Source organism: Danio aesculapii, chromosome 25, assembly GCF_903798145.1.
Source record: "Danio aesculapii chromosome 25, fDanAes4.1, whole genome shotgun sequence".
NCBI lineage: Eukaryota > Metazoa > Chordata > Actinopteri > Cypriniformes > Danionidae > Danio > Danio aesculapii.
Window position 1 is genome coordinate 29,743,623 of NC_079459.1, and position 22,863 is coordinate 29,766,485.

Below are 22,863 nucleotides of genomic sequence, written 5' to 3' on the forward strand. Positions count from 1 at the left end.
ATGGCGGACGTGAATCAACAAACTGAGGATATGATGGCGCGCCTGTCAATCAATTCGGTGGGCGGGGGGACCGCTCTCCTACGTAAAATTTCGGTCGGTTTGAAAACCGCTCCAATTGGTCCACCGTTTTTATGTTGTTAAATTGAAAAAAAAAGCACTGGGTGTGTTTATATCACCCCAATATGACGGTCTATACACCATACATGCACATATGTCTGTCCAAACAGCTTGAAAAGTAGATTTTTTACCATAGGTGCCCTTTACAACAGTTTCATAAACTGTTTGGTATTTGTGGATGTATACTGTTTTTATAGTATACAAGTACACCTATTTTTAACGAGAGCTGTCTGTGTTTGCAGAAACGTGGAGATTTTGAGAGCATTTCATTCTGGTTGGCAAACACCTGTCGTTTCCTGCATTGCCTGAAGCAGTACAGTGGAGAAGAGGTAAGGCTGTGTTTTAAACACCAGTGTGCTGCCTGCCTAGAAAACATTGCCATCATACTCTTGGCATTTATAAGCAATGCTGGGCAAAATAACTTACAATATGTACTTTGTAAATATTATTGATGAAATTACAAAGAGTGTAATGTTGTTGTAGTAATGTAATGGTTACAAATGGAATCGATTTGATTGTAAATTCTTGGATTAGATTAGACATTTACTTGTGTCCATATATCAAGTCAAGTCAAGTCCAGCTTTATTATCATTCCGCTATATGTGTGGACATACAGAGGAACGATATCATGTCTTGCAGGACAACAGTGCTACATAAATTAATCATAAATACAAACACAACACTGGACATTGTGTTGCATAACTAACATATACTATAAGATACTTAACTATACACATTAGACAGGCTATACAAGTACTTTTACATGGGACTGAACCATGTTGTGCAGGATATTGTGCAAGAGAGGTATTAAAGGTGAATATTGTGCAAAAGAAGTATTTAAGGTTTAATATTGCCAAGAGTTATATATATTACTTGTAAGCTAATTGATCACATTGATATTAAACTAAACTGGTATAAAAGTACTAACAGAAAGAAATTGTACTTCATTTTTGTTTTTGATGGCACAAAATGTTTTAGGTTTCACGTTGTCAGGGTTTAGTGAAATAGAGTATTTCATATTTTATGATCAATTAATTCAAGAATTCTTATTACATACTGTACATGCAGCTATGGAAAAACTGGACCACTTCTCAAATTCCTGTGGAAATTATAGTCATCTTTCTGAGTATGTTTTTATTGTTGTAGTTTTTTGCGAACTACTGATAACATTTCTTCCAAATTAAAATTAAAAATATTGTTTTTCATATATTTGCCAATAGTTTATATTCATTTTTGATGTTATTGTGACCAGTTTTGTAGGAAAATTACTCTGGTATGACATTTATTATTATTGTTGTTATTATTATTATTATTATTATTATTATTATGAGCCTTTTTACGATATAGAATAAAGTATTAGATTATTTTTAATAAATTACTCTACCAATACCTAATAATTTGAGTGAAGTCTCTTATCTGTTAATTTTTTCCATAGCTGTAAAATATTTTTTTATTATTTATGAAATAGACTGCTCTTATCATCAAACATATTTTGTTGTTATGTAGAAGTTTAAATTCCATTAGACAACATTATAAGGAGAGTACTTTGATGGACATTTCTAAAAAGGTACCACCAGGAAGAGTTTTACTTTTTTGATCAAAAATAGAACTGAAAAATCATATTTAACTTTGAATAAATTTTAGTGTGAATTTGATCTATTTATATTTGATATATTTGTCTAAGTATTTTTTGTAGTATAATACGAATTAGTTTTTATCATGTAATATTTTAATGTATATCCATTTTGCCACGAAATAGCCATAAGTTGCTGATGTGGCAATAAATATGTAATAAATCAATAAATACTTTAAGAAACGTAAATGAAAAAGCTGTTTTAGTTTTTGACCATTAAGTATCCAGTAGTGCTTTTGCATTATAAAAGAGCGATTATTTTTGTGCTCGACGCATATTTTTGTCTAATTAAATTAATGCTTTAACCATCACCTTTATTTACTTAATAAAACATACTTTTGAATGCCCAATTTTTATGTTATCAGACAACTTCAAAAATGGCAAAATTTGTATGAAAAGTAAACCTTAAAAACATTTGCATTATTTATTGCTGTTGTGTATGTCTTTTTAATGCTCCAAATATATATATTTATTTATTTATTATTATTATTTTTTACTATTATAGAAAGTGATATTTTTTAAAATGTTGTAAATTTAATCTGGGTTTGCAATGAAATAGCCAGAGATGCTGATATGGCAAATCCAAACTCTCTCTCTCTCTCTCTCTCTCTAATTACTTATTATACATATAACTAAAGGTGAACCATGTTCTATAACTGATAAAGGCTAATGAAGTTTTTAATCAAAAACAATCGAGGGAAAATTTTTGGAGTAGAAGGCAAACCGTGTGCATGTGTCGTTTATCTGTGTGTCATTAATAATGTACTTAATGAATTATTTAGATGCATGAATGCTCACCTATTGTTTTATTTCTTCCTGACACCTTTAGGGATACTCAAAGCACAACACCCCTCGGCAAAATGAACACTGCCTGACAAACTTCGACCTGTCTGAGTACCGGCAGGTTTTGAGTGATCTGGCCATTCAGATCTACCAGCAGCTCATCCGCGTCATAGAAAACATCTTACAGCCCATGATCGGTAACTCTCCAAACACTTAGTTAAAGTCAAAGTCCTTAGCTCTCCTGTGATTTTTCAAATGCTTCCCAAATGAAGTTTAACAGAGCAAGGAAATTTTCACAGTATTTCCTATAATATTTTTTCTACTGGAGAAAGACTTATTTGTTTTATTTAAGCTAGAAGAAAAGCAGTTTTTAATCATTTTTGGTCAATATTATTAGCCCTCTTAAGCAATATATGTATATTTTTGATTGTCTACAGAACAAACCATCATTATACTATGACTTGCCTACTTTAACTTGCCTAATTAACCTATTAAGCCTTTAAATGTCACGTTAAGCTGTATAGAAGTGTCTTGAAAACTAGACACTATTAGAAATGAGTTATTAAAACTATTATGTTTAAAATGTGTTTAAACAAATCTCCATTAAACAACATAACATACATGGGGGACTAATAATTCACGAGGGCTAATAATTCTGTCTTCAACTGTATAAAGATTGTAATATTCACTATACACCCATGCTCATTTCATCTTTTCTTTGCCCTAGCACCAGCCATGTTGGAGCAGGAGACCATTCAGGGGGTGATGGGTGTGAAGCCCACGGGAATGAGGAAACGCACGTCCAGCTTCCCGGAGGAAAACTCTCACTCCCTGGAGTCCATTCTGAAGCAGCTGGATGTGTTTTATTTCACTCTGCTCCAGCACGGGAATGATGCTGAGGTGGTCCGGCAGGTCATCAAACAGCAGTTCTATGTCATCTGCTCCGTCACACTCAACAACCTGCTGCTCCGCAAGGACATGTGCTCCTGGAGTAAAGGCCTGCAGATCAGGTACTGACCGCTAGATGGCACTAAAGTCTCTTATACATGTACAGACTTTGCTGAGAGTAAACCAATAAATTGCCATGAAGAGATCATGTGAAAACGATTATGATAATGGACCCTTTTCACATTTCCAGGTCCAAAATGGGTCTATTATAGCTGACTGATTTGTCCTTCTTGTTCTGGTGCAGGTATAATGTGTGTCAGCTGGAAGAGTGGCTGCTGGATAAAGATCTTCAGGGCAGTGGAGCTCGAGAGTCTCTGGAGCCTCTGATTCAGGCGGCGCAGCTCCTGCAGATCAAGAAGAAGAGCCAGGACGACGCGGACGCCATCTGTACCATGTGCACAGCGCTCACCACTCAACAGGTCTGTGTGTGTGTGTGTCAAGAGTTTCACAGGTGAATGCTTGAGTTCATTTCTGATGTTCTCTCTCTCTCTCTCTGTGTGTTTCAGATTGTGAAAATCCTCAGCTTGTACACACCGGTGAATGAGTTTGAGGAGAGAGTGTCTATATCATTCATAAAGACCATACAGGTGAGCCGTGCTCATTTTGTTGAGGTTTTGCTGATATTTTGTCATATTTTTAATGTTTGCGGTAGTCATTTTTTAATTGTGGCTGTAACACAAAGTTATGTAATCTGGGCATATTAGTAAATATGGCTTCTTAATAGAATAAGGAATATTATATTGTTGTTTATAATAATGCTAATTTATTATAAAGTATGTCTTTATGAGAAGTGTTTTTATTTAATGTGATGTCAAAACAGTTAGATTTGTGTCTGAAGTGTTCGAACGTTAATATCATTCATATTTACAGCGGGGTAAATAAGTATTGAACACGTCAGCTTTTTTCTCAGAAAAATTTCAGAAATTTTTCCCAAGATGTTGATAACAACTAAAGAAATCCATATATGCAAAGAAAACAATATTAATTCATTTACAAATGAAGCTATGTGTAATAGAAAGAAATGGTGCGGGAAAAAAGTATTGAACACATGAAGAAAGGGAGGTGTAGAAAGACATGGAAAGCCCAGACAGCAACTGAAATCTCTCAGTAGTTCTTCAGCAACCCTTTGCCCTTCGTCAGTGTAAATTAATATCAGCTGCTTCAGTCCAATATCTACATTAGCAGGATGAAACCAGAGTGGACATTTCAGTAAGACAATGATCTAAAACACAGCCAAGGAAACTCTTAAATGCTTTTAGAGAAAGAAAATCAAGCTGTAGAATGGCCCAGCCAATCACCTGACTTGAATCCAATAGAAGATACAAAATAAAGATCGGATTTGATAGACGAGACCCACAGAACCATCAAGATTTTTACACTTTGTCAATACTTTTTCAGTACCATTTCATTTTATGAACACATAACTTCCTTTGTAAACTAATTAGTTTTGTTTTCTTTTCTTTGGATATGGATTTCTTTGGTTGTTAGCAACATCTGGGGAAAATTTCAAGTCAACAGCACTCTTAGAAACACGTTTTCTGAGAAAAATGGTGACGTGTTCAATACTTATTTTCCCCACTGTATATCTCTTACCTTATTTTTTTTAGACCTACAGTACATCAATTAAGCACAATATAAATAATTAAACCTGTTCACACCTGTCCTATGATAGATTTAGAAGAGAATTGTAAGTAGTTCTTTGATTTAAAGGGACAGTTCACCCATAAATTAAAATTTTCATTTTGTCATCCTTGTTAAAAACCTTTGAGTTTTTTTTGAACACAAGAAGATTTTTAAAGAATGCTGGAAACCTGTAACCATTGACTTGCATAGTGTTTGTTTTTCTTACTATAAATGTCAGTGGTTCTTCAAAATCTTCTGTGTGTAACAAAAAAAAGATGACTTTTAAGGGACTGTTTCACATAGATTCATTAATCATTCTTACTGTTCAATGAACAAAAACTGTCGTAGTTTATTAAAGACGCAAACCTCTCACTGCATGACAGCTGCGTACCTTCAGCAAACCTCCTAATACCTGCAGCACGAGGACTTTATGATTGTTTATGAGCTTCAAAAGTGGCTGATCTGTTCGGCTATTTGACTGCGTGTCACTGCATCACAAACCACTGAAGAAATCTCCACTGTGCTGAGCGAAAGCGCTCGCTGAACAGTGCATCATCGATGATGTAAGCGTACCCAGGCCCGAATGTAATGTGAGTGCGGGCCGTCAGGGGAGACGGGAGAGGGGACAAGCGTGCTTTGGCCCAGTTCAAGGCCACTGTACATAGTGTGAGTACGCCCTTAGAAAGAGCTTGATTGGCTGGTTCAGGAGTGTTTAATTGGGGTTGGAACTAAAATGTGCAGGACACCGGCCCTCCAGGACCAAGTTTGGACACCATAGAGCGTTTGAAAAAAAAAATAGTTTGGAACCATTTGAGTGAATAAAATAGTTAGTAAATTTAAATCTTTTCCTGAACTATTCCTTTAAATACTCTTCGGTTTAAGATTTTTAAAAATGGCTGTCAAAATGAACACTGCAGAGTTGTTTTATATGCATTTTAAAAGTCTGATTTACATGTTCATACACTTTTCTCCATTCTCCAGACTTTATTAAAGGACCGTAAGGAGTCTTCTCAGTTACTGATGGACGCTAAGATTATTTTCCCTGTCACGTTCCCCTTCAACCCTTCATCTGTGGCCCTCGAGACCCTCCAGCTCCCCAGCAGCCTCAACCTGAGCTTCCTGACCCGAGTTTAACACCAGTCATGTCATCGCGGCAGATGCTTTGATATGACTAATGGCTGTAGAGCTTATCTGTGGACACGTTCTTTGGAATTACAATGTTTACACTTCCTGTAGAATTTCACTTTAAAATGTGTTTTAGAAACAATGCTTTTGTACTACAGTATACACTTGTCTAAATTGTGGATGCTGCATTGAAAATGTTAACTATGCCTATCCTTTTGTAGACGTCAGTAGTTGTAGAGCAGAAAATGTACAGAAACAGTTCAAATAAATGCAAACTAAATGCTGTAAAAAAAATTTTTTAAAAAGCCTTGTATTTAATGATCTGTTGTATCTGAAATGTTATAACGATCCTGGGCAATACTGAATTTTTCGAATCAGTGTTAGCATTGTCTATATATTACACAATATCATAAGTACACTTATTTTCACAGTATTTCTTACATCTATACATTGAGACAATTATGTATATATAGATTTACAGTAAACTCAGGAATTACACACTGTGTTCAAGTAGAGCTTTAAAGACCAATAAGAATGAGAAAAGTATATTCAGTACTTGTATAAAAATACAAACTATATACAGTGTACTGATGTTTGTCGACAGCCTAAATCTTCAGAGAAAGTAAAAATTACTTGACAATTTTAACAATAAATGTAATTAAAAGGCTTTTTGAAATATACAGACAGTTTTAATAACACTGCTATTTAAATGTTTTAGATTGAAATTACAGCGTCATAATTGCGAAGCCACCAAGTAATGATTAAGGTTTTCTCAATTGTTTATTTATCCTTTTCACGCTGTGATATTTTTAGAGGTTTTGAGCTCTTGGGTTTGCCGTGTGCTCTTATTTCTGATCCTTCCACAGATTCAGCGATGGACAGCAAAGAGACTTTAGAGCGTGAGGAACTATAAACCGAGTCAGCTCCTCTTCGAGATCTGAATGAACCGTAAGCTGAACTTCCCACAGACCACCGGTCCGAGCGCTCGTCTCCACTCACTGTGAAAATACAATAAAATCAGAAAGAGCTTTGAAACTCTTAAAACAAAATTATGACATTAATATATTCAGTATGCACCTGAATATAATGCAGCCTATTTGCAATCATTACCAGGTTCCCTGTACTAAGCCTGACTTCTAATTTTTGCAGATATTTAAAGGTAACCATTTAAATGCATAAATTAAAAACAAAACTCTAATTAGTTTAAAGTTCAAAACAGGTACTTAATCACTCATGCGATGAGGTTGAATATAATGTATGAATTTAATATCTTTATTATTAACAACAGATTATGTTGAAAAGATCAAAATTGTGTTCAGTAAAACAGCAACATTTTCAAATTTAAGTAAATTATATTGTATAACTGCTGCTAATTAGTTTTGTCGCAAATGGAGGGAGATCAGACAATTAATTGTTACATAACTGACAACTTTTAAGCAGGCCCTCACTGTCCCACAGACTGGCCATTCTGTTCCTTTTAAACCCACACTCTGGCTGGGTTACATCTGGGTTAAATCTCTGAATTATATGGCGCCAAAAATATGAAATTAACTACAGTTAAACACTATTACAGACATAGAGTGTTTGCATTTTAAGAATATTAGAATCTTTAACAGTTCATCCATGAGCACCAATCTTTATGCCTATATAAATGGCCATCCGTTGAGACAAAGTGCCATAAACTTTGGCCTGTAAGTTGAAGCACGTTTCCTCCCTCCTCCTCTGTCTATGCACCTATGTTCATCTTAGGCCACAACCAAGGATGCGTCAGGCCTAGCTTGCCGTAGTCTAGAAGTGGGGAAAACTCGTTCCTGGAGGGCTGGCACAGTTTAGCTCCAACACTAAACACCTGGTGTCTTCAAGACCACTGAAGCTACGGTCACACCTGGCTTTGTGTGTACGAAATTCTGTCGTGTGGCGCTGCGAAAAGGGGCGGGATTAAACAAGATGATTAGACATTAATAAAGTGAGCGATTGCTCCATGTTTTAAATTTCTGTCCAGAGAGGTCCTGTTTTGATGCTCGATTCATCTCACGCAGTCAAGTGATGCGATTTCGCAGGTTAGAGTTCACCAAGCTTGAACTTTGCACCGCAGCAACCTGCGAAACTCGACGCATGATCCCGCGTTTCCGGTCTGACGCATTCGCTTGCGTATGAATGGAGGTCTATGGAAGGAAAAGTCAAGTGTGACCGCACCTTGAAAATCTATTCGCAGGTATGTTTAATTAGAGTTGGAGCTAAACCAGGTATGGGCAAACTCGATCTTGGAGGGCCGGTGTCCCTGCATAGTTTTGCACCAACCCTAATCAAACACACCTGCTTGTAGCTTTCTAGTGATTTTGAAGACACTAATTAGGGTGTTCAGGTGTGTTTGATTAGTGTTGGAGCAAAAGTCTGAAGGCTCCAGGATCGAGTTTGCCCATGCCTGAGCTAAACTGTGCAGGGCACCAGCCCTCCAGGACCGAGTTTTCCCACCCCTGCCCTAGTCATTTTTATTTCTACAAAAAACTTCAACATCAAGCCAGGCCTTGACGTTCCCAGTTCAATAAAATTCAGATTTTCTGATTCTAATTGGAATGGAGCAGAAATGGATCCTCAATGAGTCTTAAGGCAGTGCATAAACCACAAACAAGGAACCAATTCAAGTATCTTTTATAAATTAGTTATGTCATTCCTTTGTTTAAACAAGACAATTCCGTTTTCTTTGATGATCTGTTTGGGCTACTGATGTTGAATTGCATTGTGCACTACTCTTTTCAATTTTATATGAACAATGTATGTTGTATATAGATGTATATCCCCCAATCATCATTAAATGTTTAGTGGTCTGTTTTCACATACAGAAAAAAAATTACTTTAAACGTGTTGACAAAATGCTAAGCTAACTGATGGTACTGTTAACTCAGTAAGATTAATTATATTTCCTGGCCACAAAAATTGTTTGGTATCTGAGTTAATAGTTGTATTGTAAGCCCATTGTATGTTCCTATAATTTGATACTAAATAAAAAAAAAAAAATACTCACAGTCTGGTGGTGGTATTTCCATGCTGTTATATCGTTTAATGGCTCCTGACACAAATCCTGTGTGATATGAATTTCTGGAGCGTGATGATCCATAAGCTGAGTCTCCAGTTCGAGATCTGAATGAACTGTACGCTGAACTTGGCAGAGACCAGGTGTCTGAGCGCTCATCTCCACTCACTAAGGAAATGCAATCAAATAAGAAATAGGTTTGAAGCACTTATAGATCAACATTATCACAAACTTTCTGTATGTTCTTAAAATAATGTTGCACTACATAAATACTGTATTAATCAGATGAGAACGAGATAAAAAGCTGTCCACATTTTAGAAATTTGGGTAATGTTGACCATACATTGTTGAAAATAAAGAGAAGTAAAATAAGAAAAACACAGTGATTCCATAGAACAGTTTTTACATGATTTTAATAATAGAAAAAAAACTCTTTTAAATGATGAAGAAACTTTGGAAGAATAAGGAGTTTTAATGGATGTTTATGGTTCTTTGTGGAATCATTTAATTACAATTAAATTTTTTTTAAGATTAAATTTTTTTTAGGAGTTTACAGATGTGTACAAACATATACAAGTAAAATAATAATTATATAATAAGCAGAACATAATAAAAAAAATGTTGGTCATCAATTTAAATGATAAATTATGAAATTTGACTAGCACATTTGCTCAAAAAGAAAACAAAACCGTGTAAAATGAATGATTACAGATTTTGCTTGGTTGTGTACTGAAGATAACAGCAGGGCTCTAAAAGTAAAATTTAATGCTTTTTAAGATCTCAACAAATATAATTTTAGACCCAAAAGTTGTATAATTTCTTTGGAATAGGCTACTCAATTTAATGTTCTCATTAGATTTAAATGAATTGTGCCACGTCACAGTATAGATAACCCACAGTACCTGCCTTTTGGGTGTCTGGCGGTGCAATGAAACTGTTATAGCTGACTGTGAGGTGGCGTCTGAACTAGAGCTGTAATCGGGCCATAAAAGTTAGGCCCGAAAGTGCCAGAGCCCGACAAGTACTTATTGATTGACAGCATTTAAAAAGCCTGAACCCGTTTATAGCCCGACATTATTCAAATGTGCACATGCATAGCTCTTTTGTCTTTTTTCATGAATGAGTCGTTTATGTGTTAACTACTTATTCAGAACATAGGCTATAGAACAATTGGAACAAAAAAATAAAATAAGTCCTCTGTAACATCTTAACATCTCAGCACTTTAAATAGGCCTGGTTACATACACTTAGCCTTTAAATTGGCCAACACACCAATAAAAATAAGTCTTTCTTAACAAATCAAATTAAATGATAAATGAGGCAATAATTAATAATGAAAATTAAGATAAGGACTCTGTGGGATTTGTTTTGACACTTCTCTTCACAATCTGCATTAATATGATGGTGAAGCTGAATAATAAAAGATTATTGCCAACATTAGCTTATATACTGTCTACATTATGATTTTATGGTTTAATTTTAATATTTAGTTGTAATTTGAAAATTCTTTACTCATCAAGATTAGGCTGTGTTTTTTTGGGGGAACATCATTGAATCCCCTGTAAATGGCTTTAGCGCAGTCCCTAAGCATTATTGACCTGGCTAATTTAGCATGTTTTGGGTATGGGTAGGATTGTTTGTTCATCTTCCACAAGTCAAAATCATTCATTTCATCTTTCCTGTCAGCTCGCTGTACATTGCTGTTTAGTGCTCTACCGTAATACGCAGTGTATGAGCGACCGCAAAAATACCTTAGCGGCTAGAATGACTGTTCTTATTGAACTATAAGCTGGCCTGACCGCAGTCAAAATTCGCTCTTTTTGACTTCTCCGTCATCATTTGTTTCACCTCTGCAGGGATGAATTTTAATGTTGTAACAAACGATTTGATTACTTTCTAGCGCTAATCGAAATGCATCACCTGACTGTTCATTTACTGCGCAAGCCCAAGCCCACCCGGCCCAACCAGTCTAAAATTATAGAAATTAAGTCTGAACCTATCCATCGGGTTCGGGCAAAGATCTTCAGCTCTAGTCTGAACTAGTAACATTGTTAGGTCTAGCTGCAAACAATGCAGGGATTAACCTGGACCCGCTATGACTAGCTGCTGCAACGTACCGCTGGTGCTGTCCTCGTTTCATGTGCGACTCGACGGCTTTGAGCCCCATGGTCCCTAACGAAAAGGTCTTTTTTGCAGAAGTTACACATTGCCACGTCGTTAAATTTACACTTTCCCCGTCTTTGCATTTTGAACTTCACCTCGACAACCGCGTAATGACAGCTCGCAGGTGCAGACCGACGTAAGCATCTGTAGCCGACCTACCTATAATCTAATAAATGACGGAGACTGTCATTTCTCTCCTGTTTCACACATAGTAAATTAATCAACTATTAGATGTTTTACGGTGGACCACTGTGCTTCCCTATCATCATTAAGGACACCGGCTGAAAATTCAATACTGAAAATTTAGTGTTTTGCGTCTCCAGAATGTGTAAAGTTTCAGCTCAAAACACTCATCAGATTTTTCATATACATTTTATTAAATTCTATTTTATACATTTTTGCACCAGGAGGCGGTTTTGGTGTACTGCTCCTTTAAGGCTAGTCCTCGAGCTCCGCCCACCGTTTCTACGTGCCTTTCTGCGTGCCTTAATCTCCTCCCTCGGCAGCGTCAGACATTAGACAGACTTAAAGGAAGCAGATCTCACATAGCTTTTGTAAGAAATACTACAGTAAGAACTTTACCAATGAGTATTTGATGTAAAATTGCTACGATGAGTCACACAAAATGTCGTTACAAAGTTCAAGAACACACACAGATATATATACACAGACACACACACACACACACACACACACACACACACACGACACAGACACAGACAGACAGGGCGCCCGTTTAGTTTCGCACTCTGTTTGCACGCAAATGTGACAGGATACAGGTTAATCTCCACTGCTGTATGAATATCTGTTATATTAATGTATAAAATAAACCTGATTTAACGTCCACAAAGCGGAATTGAAGCATCTTCCTTTATAATTGTTCTGACACGCGGCTGTGCTGATGAAGTAAAGCTAAGCTAAATCGCTGTCATTCATTACACACGTGCTCTGTTTTAAAACATTTTAAACTTGTGAAACTCACTCTTGATAACATTTGATGATGATTGATGATCCTAGCGAACTGAACACACCTTTTATTCCCGGTTGCTTTGCGCTCGTCCTCTCTTGTTTATATGATTATACACGTGACTACCGGGACATGTTAATACGCGCAGCTGTCAATCAATATTGGTGGGCGGGGGACCACTCTCCTACGTAAAGTTGCGGTCGATCTGAAACCGCTCCAATTGGTCCACCATTTTTATGTTGCTAAATTGAAAAAAAGGACTGGGTGTGTTTTTCACCCCAATATGACGGTCTATATACTATACCTACACATATGTCTGTCTAAACAGCTTTAAAAGTAGATTTTTCACCATAGGTGCCCTTTAAGACAATTTAAGACCTTAATTTCCCGGATTTAAATTTAAGACATTTTAAGACTTAAGGACCCGCAGGAACCCTGTAACAAGGTTAACCCTGGTCATAAATCTGTTAAGACCATCTAAGAAGAATGAGTGCAAGACGTTTTAATGCTCATCCTGCAGTCTGTGATTAAGACTAAAAAACATTTTAAACCTACATCTGATAAGCTCCAGAAACATATCTGAAATTATCTGTAGACACTTGTATGATTTTATGATCATTTCACTCACTAGTCTGTGCTCTCGTCTCCTCAAATTTGTTCATTTGCTCCTCTTCATATCCTCCATCATCACTCTCCTGTAAAATCTCTCTGTCTAGTTCAAAATGGCCATCTTTGTTTTGTGCCACAGTCTCCTCAATCTTCTCCAGCAGCTGCTTGATCTGAGTGTGGTCTCTGCTGTTGTGATTGTTGAGAACATGATATCTGTTCCCACATTTGTCCAGCAGCCACTGGAGCTCCTGGCCTTCGCTCTCAATGTGCTGCTCTATAGATGTGTCTGACAGAGAGTCTCCATGAGTGAACAGCACTATAGTGTGACTCCAGACTCTCTCACCCAGAAGACCCAGATGACCCAGCACTGCTCTTCTCTCAGTCTCTTTAAATGCAGTGCCCAAAGAAATGATTAGCAGTAGAGCGTGTGGTCCTGGAGGACACAGAGACACACTGAGCAAAATCTCCTCTTTCAGTAACTCTGGACTCTCCTCTACAGTGTTATCAATCCACCATCCTGGAGCTTCAATGACAGTGATGTGTTTATCTGCTGCTTCTCCATGTCTCCTCACACACTGAGCAGATCTCTTCAAGTCAAACTCTTCTCTGCACAGGATGCTGTTTCCTGATGAACTCTTACCAGCATATCTATACCCCATCAACACAATCCTCAGCTCTGACAGACTCTGAGCTTCACCTGCAGCAAATACAGAACAAAACTCACTTATAGAACATGATATTGTGCGATGAGTAGTAAATGTAAATGTCTGCTTTACATACATTTAATAAATGGAAAAGTGTGCTCCACAAAAAATGTGTTTAAACAGTGGTGAAATTCAAAAGCATGGACATTCTGTGTAATCTTCTTGATAAATAAATTCAGGGCCAATTTATAATGGGAAAGTTAAGACTTTTTTGTGTAACTCTCATCTTATAAAGTAATCCTTGTTTTTTATGGGATTGAGAAAGTGTTAAACTTTTAAAAGTCTTCACAGGTTGACATTCTCAGTTGTTGGAGCAGAGAGGAAGAAGAAATTATTCCTAACCCTAAAAGGTATAATTTGTCCTATATTCTGAGGTAATAAAATAGTATTTCAGTTTCATTTAAATAGCTAAAAGAAAATATTAAGACTCGAATTTAAAACCTACTTTAAATTATGAATATTTTACCAAGATCTGGATTGAAAAATTCTCACAAAACTGCATTTTCCGCTAGGGTTATTATTATTATTATTATTATTATTTTGTTCAGATCTTTTTATTAACATTTTGGTCAATAAAACATCAATTTCAAAAGTATGTGAAAAACAGAGACAAATTATCTTTACTCCAACAGAGCCCCCCGCCCCACTGCGCTATTTCTATACAAATATGTGTTGCACATGTTTTTATCTGTTTTGCATCATGTCATGATATATCCATACATACATAACAAGTAGATAAAAGTTCCCTTATATGTTCACTCATCTATTGTACATATGTAAGCACACAACAAGTCACAATAGGCTTAGCAAATGTAAAATAAAGAAATTAAATAATTTAGATAGAAAATAAAATAAAATAAAATGGAGGGAAGAAAAAAAAGAGAAACAAATAAACAACGGTCAAACTGCAAATATTAAGTTTGGATCCATTTGCTTTATATAACGTCAGCACTGGCTGCCAAATAAGATACAACTTTTGACTGCAACCTTTGGTGGAGTACCGAATCTTCTCTATTGTAAGATGGTACATAAGATCCCTAACTCAATGATTTAAAGTTAGATGAAATTTGTCCTTCCATTTGAGCAGTATAAGACGTCTAGCATTTATAGTTGAAAACGAAATCATACTTTTGGTATTATTGACTAAACTGAGATCTGTAATCAAACCAAATATTCCTACAATAGGATACAAGGGATACATGCAAAACATTTGAAAAGAAATTAAATAATAATTGCCAGAACTTGGTTATTTTAGAACGTGACCAAAACATGTGTGTGTGTGTTTTTGTGTGTGTGTGTGATTAGCTATTTCTACTTCACATCTATTACATAAGGGATTTATAGTTGGTGAAAATTTAGCTAATTTTGCTTTTGTCCAATGAAGACGATGGACCACTTTAAACTGAATAATTGTATGTCGCAAACAAATTGAAGTTGAGTGAATCTTATTTATAATGTCTTGCCAAATTTCCCCTGAGAGAATCAACTCAAGTTTTTCTAGGGCTATTTTTAAAGATAAATTTGTAATAGTTTTGAAACAGAGATAAAAAAAAAAAATTATGGTAAAATTGTTCAGAGTTTGTAATTTGTTTACAAATGTAATTTGCTTTCTATTTATCACAAAAACCGTACTGCAAGACACTTTTGGTTTTAATAAACAGAACTTAGAGTCTGTAATTTTAATTTTTATTAAAAATAAAATGAAGAAATAATCAGCTGAATAAAAATAAATATTCCGTACTGTGAAAAATCCACTGTTACTAACTACTGTTGCTGACAACGCTGAATGTATAAGTCTAACATTATAATTTGTGCAACCCATATTGATTTTTAGTCTCATTTTCAATAAATGATTCAGTTATTCACTCATAAAACTTCATGTTTCATTGCTAGATGTGTCATTTTTGAAGAATTATCCAGTAGCATATTTTTGATGGCTGGCTGTTGCCACCTATTGGTAAAAAATGTAAATGCTGCCTACAACTTTCATTTGTGATTGTCAAGTTAAATATCAAATGATTTCACTCTTTACCATAAACATCAGTAGTTTTATCTAAAGTATAAACTGTTAACCCAGTACTGTGTTATTTGACTGTTTGTAACTTCATAACCAACTCAAAAGACTAAAGGCTGAATCTCTTAGGCTTAGTAAACATTTGTAAATCACCATCATTTATAATTTTTGTTGCATGAGTGTTGGGATCCCGATCTTTCAACGATTAAACCTGCAGCTTACACTAAATGCATTAAAGGGGTGGTCCAGAATGTATTTTTAAGGCTTGGTTGTGTTTATGGGGTGCAAAACAATGTGTGCTCATGCTTCATTTGTAAAAAATAAATAAATAAAAAATAAAAAAATCCCGTTATTTTTTTCATGTAACTTACTTTAATTATATACTGCTACTCAGCTAACATGAAAACGACTGTCATATTTACTAGTTCTTCTGAAGGCCCGCCGTCAAGTGGCTCGGATTGGTCAGCTAACAATGTGCTGTGATTCACAGATCAGTTCCATGTCATTAGGAAGCGTCACACCTCTACTAGCACGCACTTTGCTGTGTAAATACTGTCAGTCAGTGTAACTGTTAGCTGTATCAGTTTGAGCCTGAATCAGACAGAAGATGAAAAGGACACAGCTGAACCTCACACCTACTCCCTAAAATAAAATCTGACAAGTGTCTTTTAAATATATTTGGAATAAGCATGAGTAAGTAATATGAAACGTTCACATATCTTTTGCAAGTTTGTTATTTGAGATGTAGAACGCAGGGAAAGTGGCCGCATAGAGAGACACTGCAGCACTGGTGAAGATTGTGGGTGTTTTAAGGGGTTTGACGGATAAATATGAATTTGTAGCTAAATTGTTAGCGGTGCCAAACAGCATTTCCCATTATTTACATCTTTGTTTATGTCTCCACTACAACATATCGTTAACGCTAAAAACTATATAAGTAATAGATCAATTTTAACAATTAAAAATACTTACAGGTTGTGGCTCACAATCCACAGCTTTGTCTATTATGGTTGGAGCTGCTCCTCCTTTGAGGAGATTTTAACTGAATCCAGCACTGAACTGGGAGAGATTCTGAAAGCTGTCCTTTGTCAAATGCTATAGCTATATCTTTATTACAATTCTCTGGAACATAATTAAAATTAAACTGTAAGCACTTCTCTCTTTGTGTCATGTAAATACAGAAACAGAGGAAGCTCTGTGAAAATAGCAGCGTTTGGATGGCATTTTAGCTTTCACTGCTAACGTTACAGTGCCTATGGCCACACCCCTTCGTTGCGTGGGGTTTAGGCCCGTAACCTAAAGGGTTTATGATTTCACTAACCCGGATGTTTTTTTTTTTGTAGTCCCTAAACTTTGTTTGCTGTAGGCTTTGCTAAGCCAACTCTATAAAAGCCAATGTCTCCCTTTGCATTGAACTTTCAACATATTACATTCAAATATGTTGTTCACACAGCTACATTACACATGAACTAAAGTTTAAAATATGATATCATAGTGGACCACTCCTTTAATGCAGGCTAAACAAGTAGTGGCAGAAAACACCTTCAGTAACCTAAGGAACCCACCACATCCCAAACAACCTACCACAACTTCTTCCATCATCATTATATTTTACAGGAATGCCTAAATGCTTTTATACATGTGATTTTAATGACAAGAAAGGCGATCTCTCTGTAATCGTTACAAATTAAGGATTAATCTACAAGTAAAAAAAATGTAATTAAACTGCGGGTCAAAACTATGGGTTGTGATCTGTACGAATCGCAGAGCAAGTTATGTGTTGCCAATAGAAAAATTGAGATATGGGTTAGCAAACCAACAAAACATATTAGCCAATTAGGTTTTATATTAATGATGCTGACTTGTAACTTTTTATACGTTAAACTGGTTTGCTATACGTTGAGTTGTGAAGCCTACACACTGTCTGACATTCTATGTATTGTGAAATGGCTTTTGTACTCTTTCTGTTCTTGATAAGGTCATTGTTTATTTTCTTATGCTAAAAACACTATATATATATATATATAAATAAATTAGTTGAAGTTATTAGTAAGTAATACAATTATTGTATATAATAACCTTAACTTTTCTGATTTTGACTGTAATGCAATAATGTGCACCTTTTGTAAAGCTGCTTTAACACAATAATTATTGTGAAAAGCTCTATAAAAAACTTGAATTGAACTGAACAATAAACAGAGAAAACCAGTGGAGAACAGTAAACAGCCGTGTCTCCACTAGAACTGTACTCACTCATCTGTGATCTGATGATTTCTCTTCGTTTTTTCATCCTCTTCATTCGTTCTTCTGCTCTCTCTTCCTCTGCTCTTCTTCTCTCCTTCACCCTGTGTAAAATCTCTCTGTCTAGTTCAAAATGGCCATCTTTGTTTTGCGCCACAGTCTCCTCAATCTTCTCCAGCAGCTGCTTGATCTGAGTGTGGTCTCTGCTGTTGTGATTGTTGAGAACATGATATCTGTTCCCACATTTGTCCAGCAGCCACTGGAGCTCCTGGCCTTCGCTCTCAATGTGCTGCTCTATAGATGTGTCTGACAGAGAGTCTCCATGAGTGAACAGCACTATAGTGTGACTCCAGACTCTCTCACCCAGAAGACCCAGATGACCCAGCACTGCTCTTCTCTCAGTCTCTTTAAATGCAGTGCCCAAAGAAATGATTAGCAGTAGAGCGTGTGGTCCTGGAGGACACAGAGACACACTGAGCAAAATCTCCTCTTTCAGTAACTCTGGACTGTCTTCTACAGGTTGATTCTTCCACCATCCTGGAGCTTCAATGACAATGATGTGTTTATCTGCTGCTTCTCCATGTCTCCTCACACACTGAGCAGATCTCTTCAAGTCAAACTCTTCTCTGCACAGGATGCTGTTTCCTGATGAACTCTTACCAGCTTTTCTATTACCCATTAACACAATCCTCAGCTCTGACAGACTCTGAGCTTCACCTGCAGCAAATACAGAACAAAACACACTTAGTGTGGTCCATGAAATTTTTAGCTTAAACAGTGGTTAAATTCAAAAGATATTCACATGATATGTGACCGTATAAATATTTTGCATCTTCTTAATAAATAAATTCAGGGTCAGTTTACATTGGTAACGTTTTGATTATATTTTTGTCAGTACCTCTCATCTTAAAGGGCTCATATATGTTTAACCCTAAGATCTAAGATAAGCCTTTGGTGTCTTCAGAATGTGCCTGTAAAATTTCAGCTCAAAATACCCATCATATTATTTATTAAAAAATGCAGAATGTGCCCATTTTGGGCTCTGTGCAAAATGTAGCTGTTTTTCTAGCCTGAGCCTTTAAATGCAAATGAGCTGGTTCTCCCCGCCCACTGTCCCTTATGTGTCTGCTTCTCATGCATTATGTCAGATAAACAGAAGTCAGTAACATAGACAGACACGGATAAAGCAGAAATCCAGCTTATTGGTCAGAAATACCAAGTTTATTTGAAGTATTTTTGGTGGAGTTTGTTCAAGTGTTTCTGAAATGATGAGTCAAGCACAAATACAGTTACAAAATTTGTAGTACATGTATACACACACACACACACACACACACACACACACACATTTAACTTTGCACTGTTTTTGTTCTCGCATAATGTACTGACACTATGCGGTTGTCGTGATTCCAGTGGTTATGAAGGGATTTTACTGTCTTTTCTTTATTATAAACATACACAGATTTAAAACTGTTTTAAAATGTTTAAAACTTATTCTTGAGTTTTTTTTTAATTCACAATGTGTAATGTGATAAAGTGCAAAAGCAGAAACAGAGATTTAAAAGATTAAATGTTAAAATTGTTTAGAGCTTTTTATGGGCAATTTCTAGCAATTGGTATCCAAATATTTTGGCAGTCATTTAAAAATAATCTTCAGAATCATTTTGCATTTTTGTCATGGGTCAAGTCAAGACTGGCATTAGGTGTAATTTTGTGTCGGCAAAAGTGCTGAAATTGTTTGGTTTTATTTCAGATTTTGTGTGTATTTCAGATGCGTCAGATAGCGTTCAGCCACATCTATGAAAGTTATATGATCTTTTAGTAACATAACCTTCTATTATCAAAAAAAAAAGTAAATATATATTTTTTACAAATATTTCTGCTAGATCCATAACACTTATCTATTTGTCTTTTTTGTGGAGGGCTAAAATACATGTTTGAAAATTATATTTTCTCTTTCAATTTCCCTAAATGGGTGCTCTGAAAAAAAAAGTATAAACCACAACCTGTCACTTTCACACAAATCCTTCCGAAAAGTTACAGAAAGCTGATATTTCTTGAATCAGGTCAGAAAATTCGACTAACCAAGACTTTCCTCCACATGAAAACATACAGAACAAAGAGAAAACCAGTGGAGAACAGTAAACAGCCGTGTCTCCACTATAACTGTACTCACTCATCTGTGATCTGATGATTTCTCTTCGTTTCTGCATCCTCTTCATTCGTTCTTCTGCTCTCTCTTCCTCTGCTCTTCTTCTCTCCTTCACCCTGTGTAAAATCTCTCTGTCTAGTTCAAAATGGCCATCTTTGTTTTGTGCCACAGTCTCCTCAATCTTCTCCAGCAGCTGCTTGATCTGAGTGTGGTCTCTGCTGTTGTGATTGTTGAGAACATGATATCTGTTCCCACATTTGTTCAGCAGCCACTGGAGCTCCTGGCCTTCGCTCTCAATGTGCTGCTCTATAGATGTGTCTGACAGAGAGTCTCCATGAGTGAACAGCACTATAGTGTGACTCCAGACTCTCTCACCCAGAAGACCCAGATGACCCAGCACTGCTCTTCTCTCAGGCTCTTTAAATGCAGTGCCCACAGAAATGATTAGCAGTAGAGCGTGTGGTCCTGGAGGACACAGAGACACACTGAGCAAAATCTCCTCTTTCAGTGACACTGGACTGAACTCTACACTGTAATCTCTCCACCATCCTGGAGCTTCAATGACAATGATGTGTTTATCTGCTGCTTCTCCATGTCTCCTCACACACTGAGCAGATCTCTTCAAGTCAAACTCTTCTCTGCACAGGATGCTGTTTCCTGATGAACTCTTACCAGCATATCTATACCCCATCAACACAATCCTCAGCTCTGACAGACTCTGAGCTTCACCTGCAGCAAATACAGAACAAAAGACATGGATCATTACATGTGCTTTTTAAAGTTAACAAAGGCTTACAAAAATATGGCTATAATTACATTTATACTACTAAAAATGAATCCTTCTTGATTGGAATTAACCATCATTCATGATTAATAAGTTATGAATAATAATTAGTCTGAGGGAAATAAATCGATTTGTTTAATCAACAGGGATCCTAAAAGTTTAAAAAAGCAAAGTTCTACATGAGCTTTATTTGTGGCAAAATAATGTTTCCAGTGATTTTAAAAGTGTGTTTTTGTGTTCAGCAACACACTCGAAAAAACAAATATGGTCATGCTGTAGTAAAAAAAAACCTTACAATTACTTGCCTGGACAGGTTAATGAAAGTGAAAGTCTGACAATTTAAATAAAATTAAATAATAAAATAAAACTCGGAAAAAGTTATTGTGGTTTTAAATATAGCAATTTAATTAGCCTATGTTGGCCATTAACAAAATAAACATATAGCTTTAATTAATACTTACTTAAGTCCATTGTACTTGTCATGGTCTCAGCAAGAGTTGGAGTTGCAGTCTACAGTCGTTTTTCCTGTCATGTATGACTGGATTTACTTTAGCAGCTTCCAGTGACGCAGAGGCGGTATGGCAAGCTGTTTTAGCATTTGAAGTTACTTGTTTAATCGTTCACCCACATTTGAAGATATTGAAGACAATTGAAGATCTAATAGCATCGACAGATCTCTTGAATGGCATTTTGACTAGTTAAAACGCATACAAAAATTATTACTGATAACTGCATATCTTTTTTCTGGTTAAATTCAAATCAGGACTCTTCAAATATATCGATTTTACAGACAGAAAAAAAATTAATTCCTAAGGTCTACAGGTGTACGTAGGGTATAAAGGTGATTTAACAAAAAGTAGATTTATTTTAAAATGTGATTATATCTTTAAATCCAAATATTTTAAACACTGACCTGGCAACCTTTAACCTCCAAATTACTCATAATCCCATAATGGGAACATACTGGCTGTTTCTCAAAGAATGCTGAGAAAAGACTTGCGTTCTCGTGGAGACCGGTGTAGTGGTCAATTCTGTTCCCTTCTGGAATAGAGTGGAGGAACTATGGCGTCAATTTGTAGGCAAAAACCCGGAAGCGAGATAGCATTTTAGCAGTTCCGGTTCCCTCGTCCCAAAGTCCATGGGTATTTTCAATGGGATTTCAGTTAAATCACTTAAATAAGGTTCGTGGCAAACACAACTTCAAGATACATTCACGTTTTATTCTACTACATAGAACACATCGGTTACATCACACTCTTGATTTTTAAATCGGTTGCGCTTCTTTAAAAAGACGGTTGCTATCAAGTTGCTAAATGGGACTACAGGCAGTGTCGGAGACATTATACGTCATCAAGCTTAGATAGTCTGGAGCGCAGCTCGCTTGAGTTTGGGGCATTTGGATTTCTCTGTTATTTAAGTATTTTCATAAATAGTGCATAGTTTGTAGTATTTTTTTCTAATTGGGAATTCAGATTGTGTGTAGATAATGCCTTCACTTGTAAAGACTGTCAAGACAGATTAATTTGTTGATCATTTATTTTAATTAAAGATATGGGGATACAGCTTACCAGTGCAGCCTGTCTCTTACCTGCTCTCAGTAATGCAAACGTGTGAATAAATATGTAAAAATACACACATATATATTAACTGTCATTTTAACGTGATCAAGTGATTTTTCGTCGTTTTTTTCTTCATCTGAACACATTTAACTCTGTCATAACTGTAATATTTACACTCCTCCTTAAAATGTATAGCATATGTGACTGTATGGGCTACTTTTCGCTGTACTTCGTGACATAAAGAAAATATTGAATGTTGTTCTGTGTCCATGATGGAACTTGCAGGCATTTGATAGACTTGCTCCTCGCGCCTCATTCCTGTCGTCTGTTAAGGTAAGCGGGCTGTGTGCACGCGAGCGACAGACTTATTTAAATATGTCTTTTATACATACATACATACATACATA

At 36.1% G+C, this 22,863-nt stretch overlaps 2 protein-coding genes across 2 annotated transcripts in view; one reads left to right on the plus strand and one right to left on the minus strand.

The window, feature by feature from the left end:
- Nucleotides 1–6,516, plus strand: part of myo5ab (myosin VAb) — a 46,442-nt gene extending 39,926 nt beyond the window's left edge. Inside the window, exons 35-40 of the mRNA XM_056451701.1 lie at nucleotides 360–446; nucleotides 2,580–2,730; nucleotides 3,261–3,543; nucleotides 3,726–3,900; nucleotides 3,988–4,068; nucleotides 6,086–6,516. Coding sequence (XP_056307676.1) covers nucleotides 360–446; nucleotides 2,580–2,730; nucleotides 3,261–3,543; nucleotides 3,726–3,900; nucleotides 3,988–4,068; nucleotides 6,086–6,238 — 930 coding nt within the window. The 3' untranslated portion in view covers nucleotides 6,239–6,516. The remainder of the gene's footprint in view (nucleotides 1–359; nucleotides 447–2,579; nucleotides 2,731–3,260; nucleotides 3,544–3,725; nucleotides 3,901–3,987; nucleotides 4,069–6,085) is intronic.
- A 27-nt stretch (nucleotides 6,517–6,543) lies between these two features.
- Nucleotides 6,544–21,572, minus strand: LOC130219334 (GTPase IMAP family member 8). The gene is made up of 6 exons (XM_056451713.1): nucleotides 21,359–21,572; nucleotides 20,138–20,842; nucleotides 17,974–18,678; nucleotides 13,022–13,699; nucleotides 9,255–9,431; nucleotides 6,544–7,227 (listed from the first exon to the last, which is right to left on the minus strand). The coding sequence occupies exons 1-6, from the start codon at nucleotides 21,378–21,380 to the stop codon at nucleotides 7,010–7,012; spliced, it is 2,505 nt and encodes an 834-aa protein (XP_056307688.1). The 5' UTR covers nucleotides 21,381–21,572; the 3' UTR covers nucleotides 6,544–7,009.
- Between the last annotated feature and the right edge of the window lie 1,291 nt (nucleotides 21,573–22,863).

What these genes read in the sequence shown, in the direction of transcription:
- LOC130219334 (XM_056451713.1), bottom strand. Translation starts at nt 21,380, where the DNA reads ATGACAAGTACAATGGACTTAA. An exon ending in AATCATCAGATCACAGATGA is followed by an intron (nt 18,679 to 20,137) that starts GTGAGTACAGTT and finishes TATTTGCTGCAG; the next exon opens with GTGAAGCTCAGAGTCTGTCA. An exon ending in GGAGACGAGAGCACAGACTA is followed by an intron (nt 9,432 to 13,021) that starts GTGAGTGAAATG and finishes GCATTTCCTTAG; the next exon opens with TGAGTGGAGATGAGCGCTCA.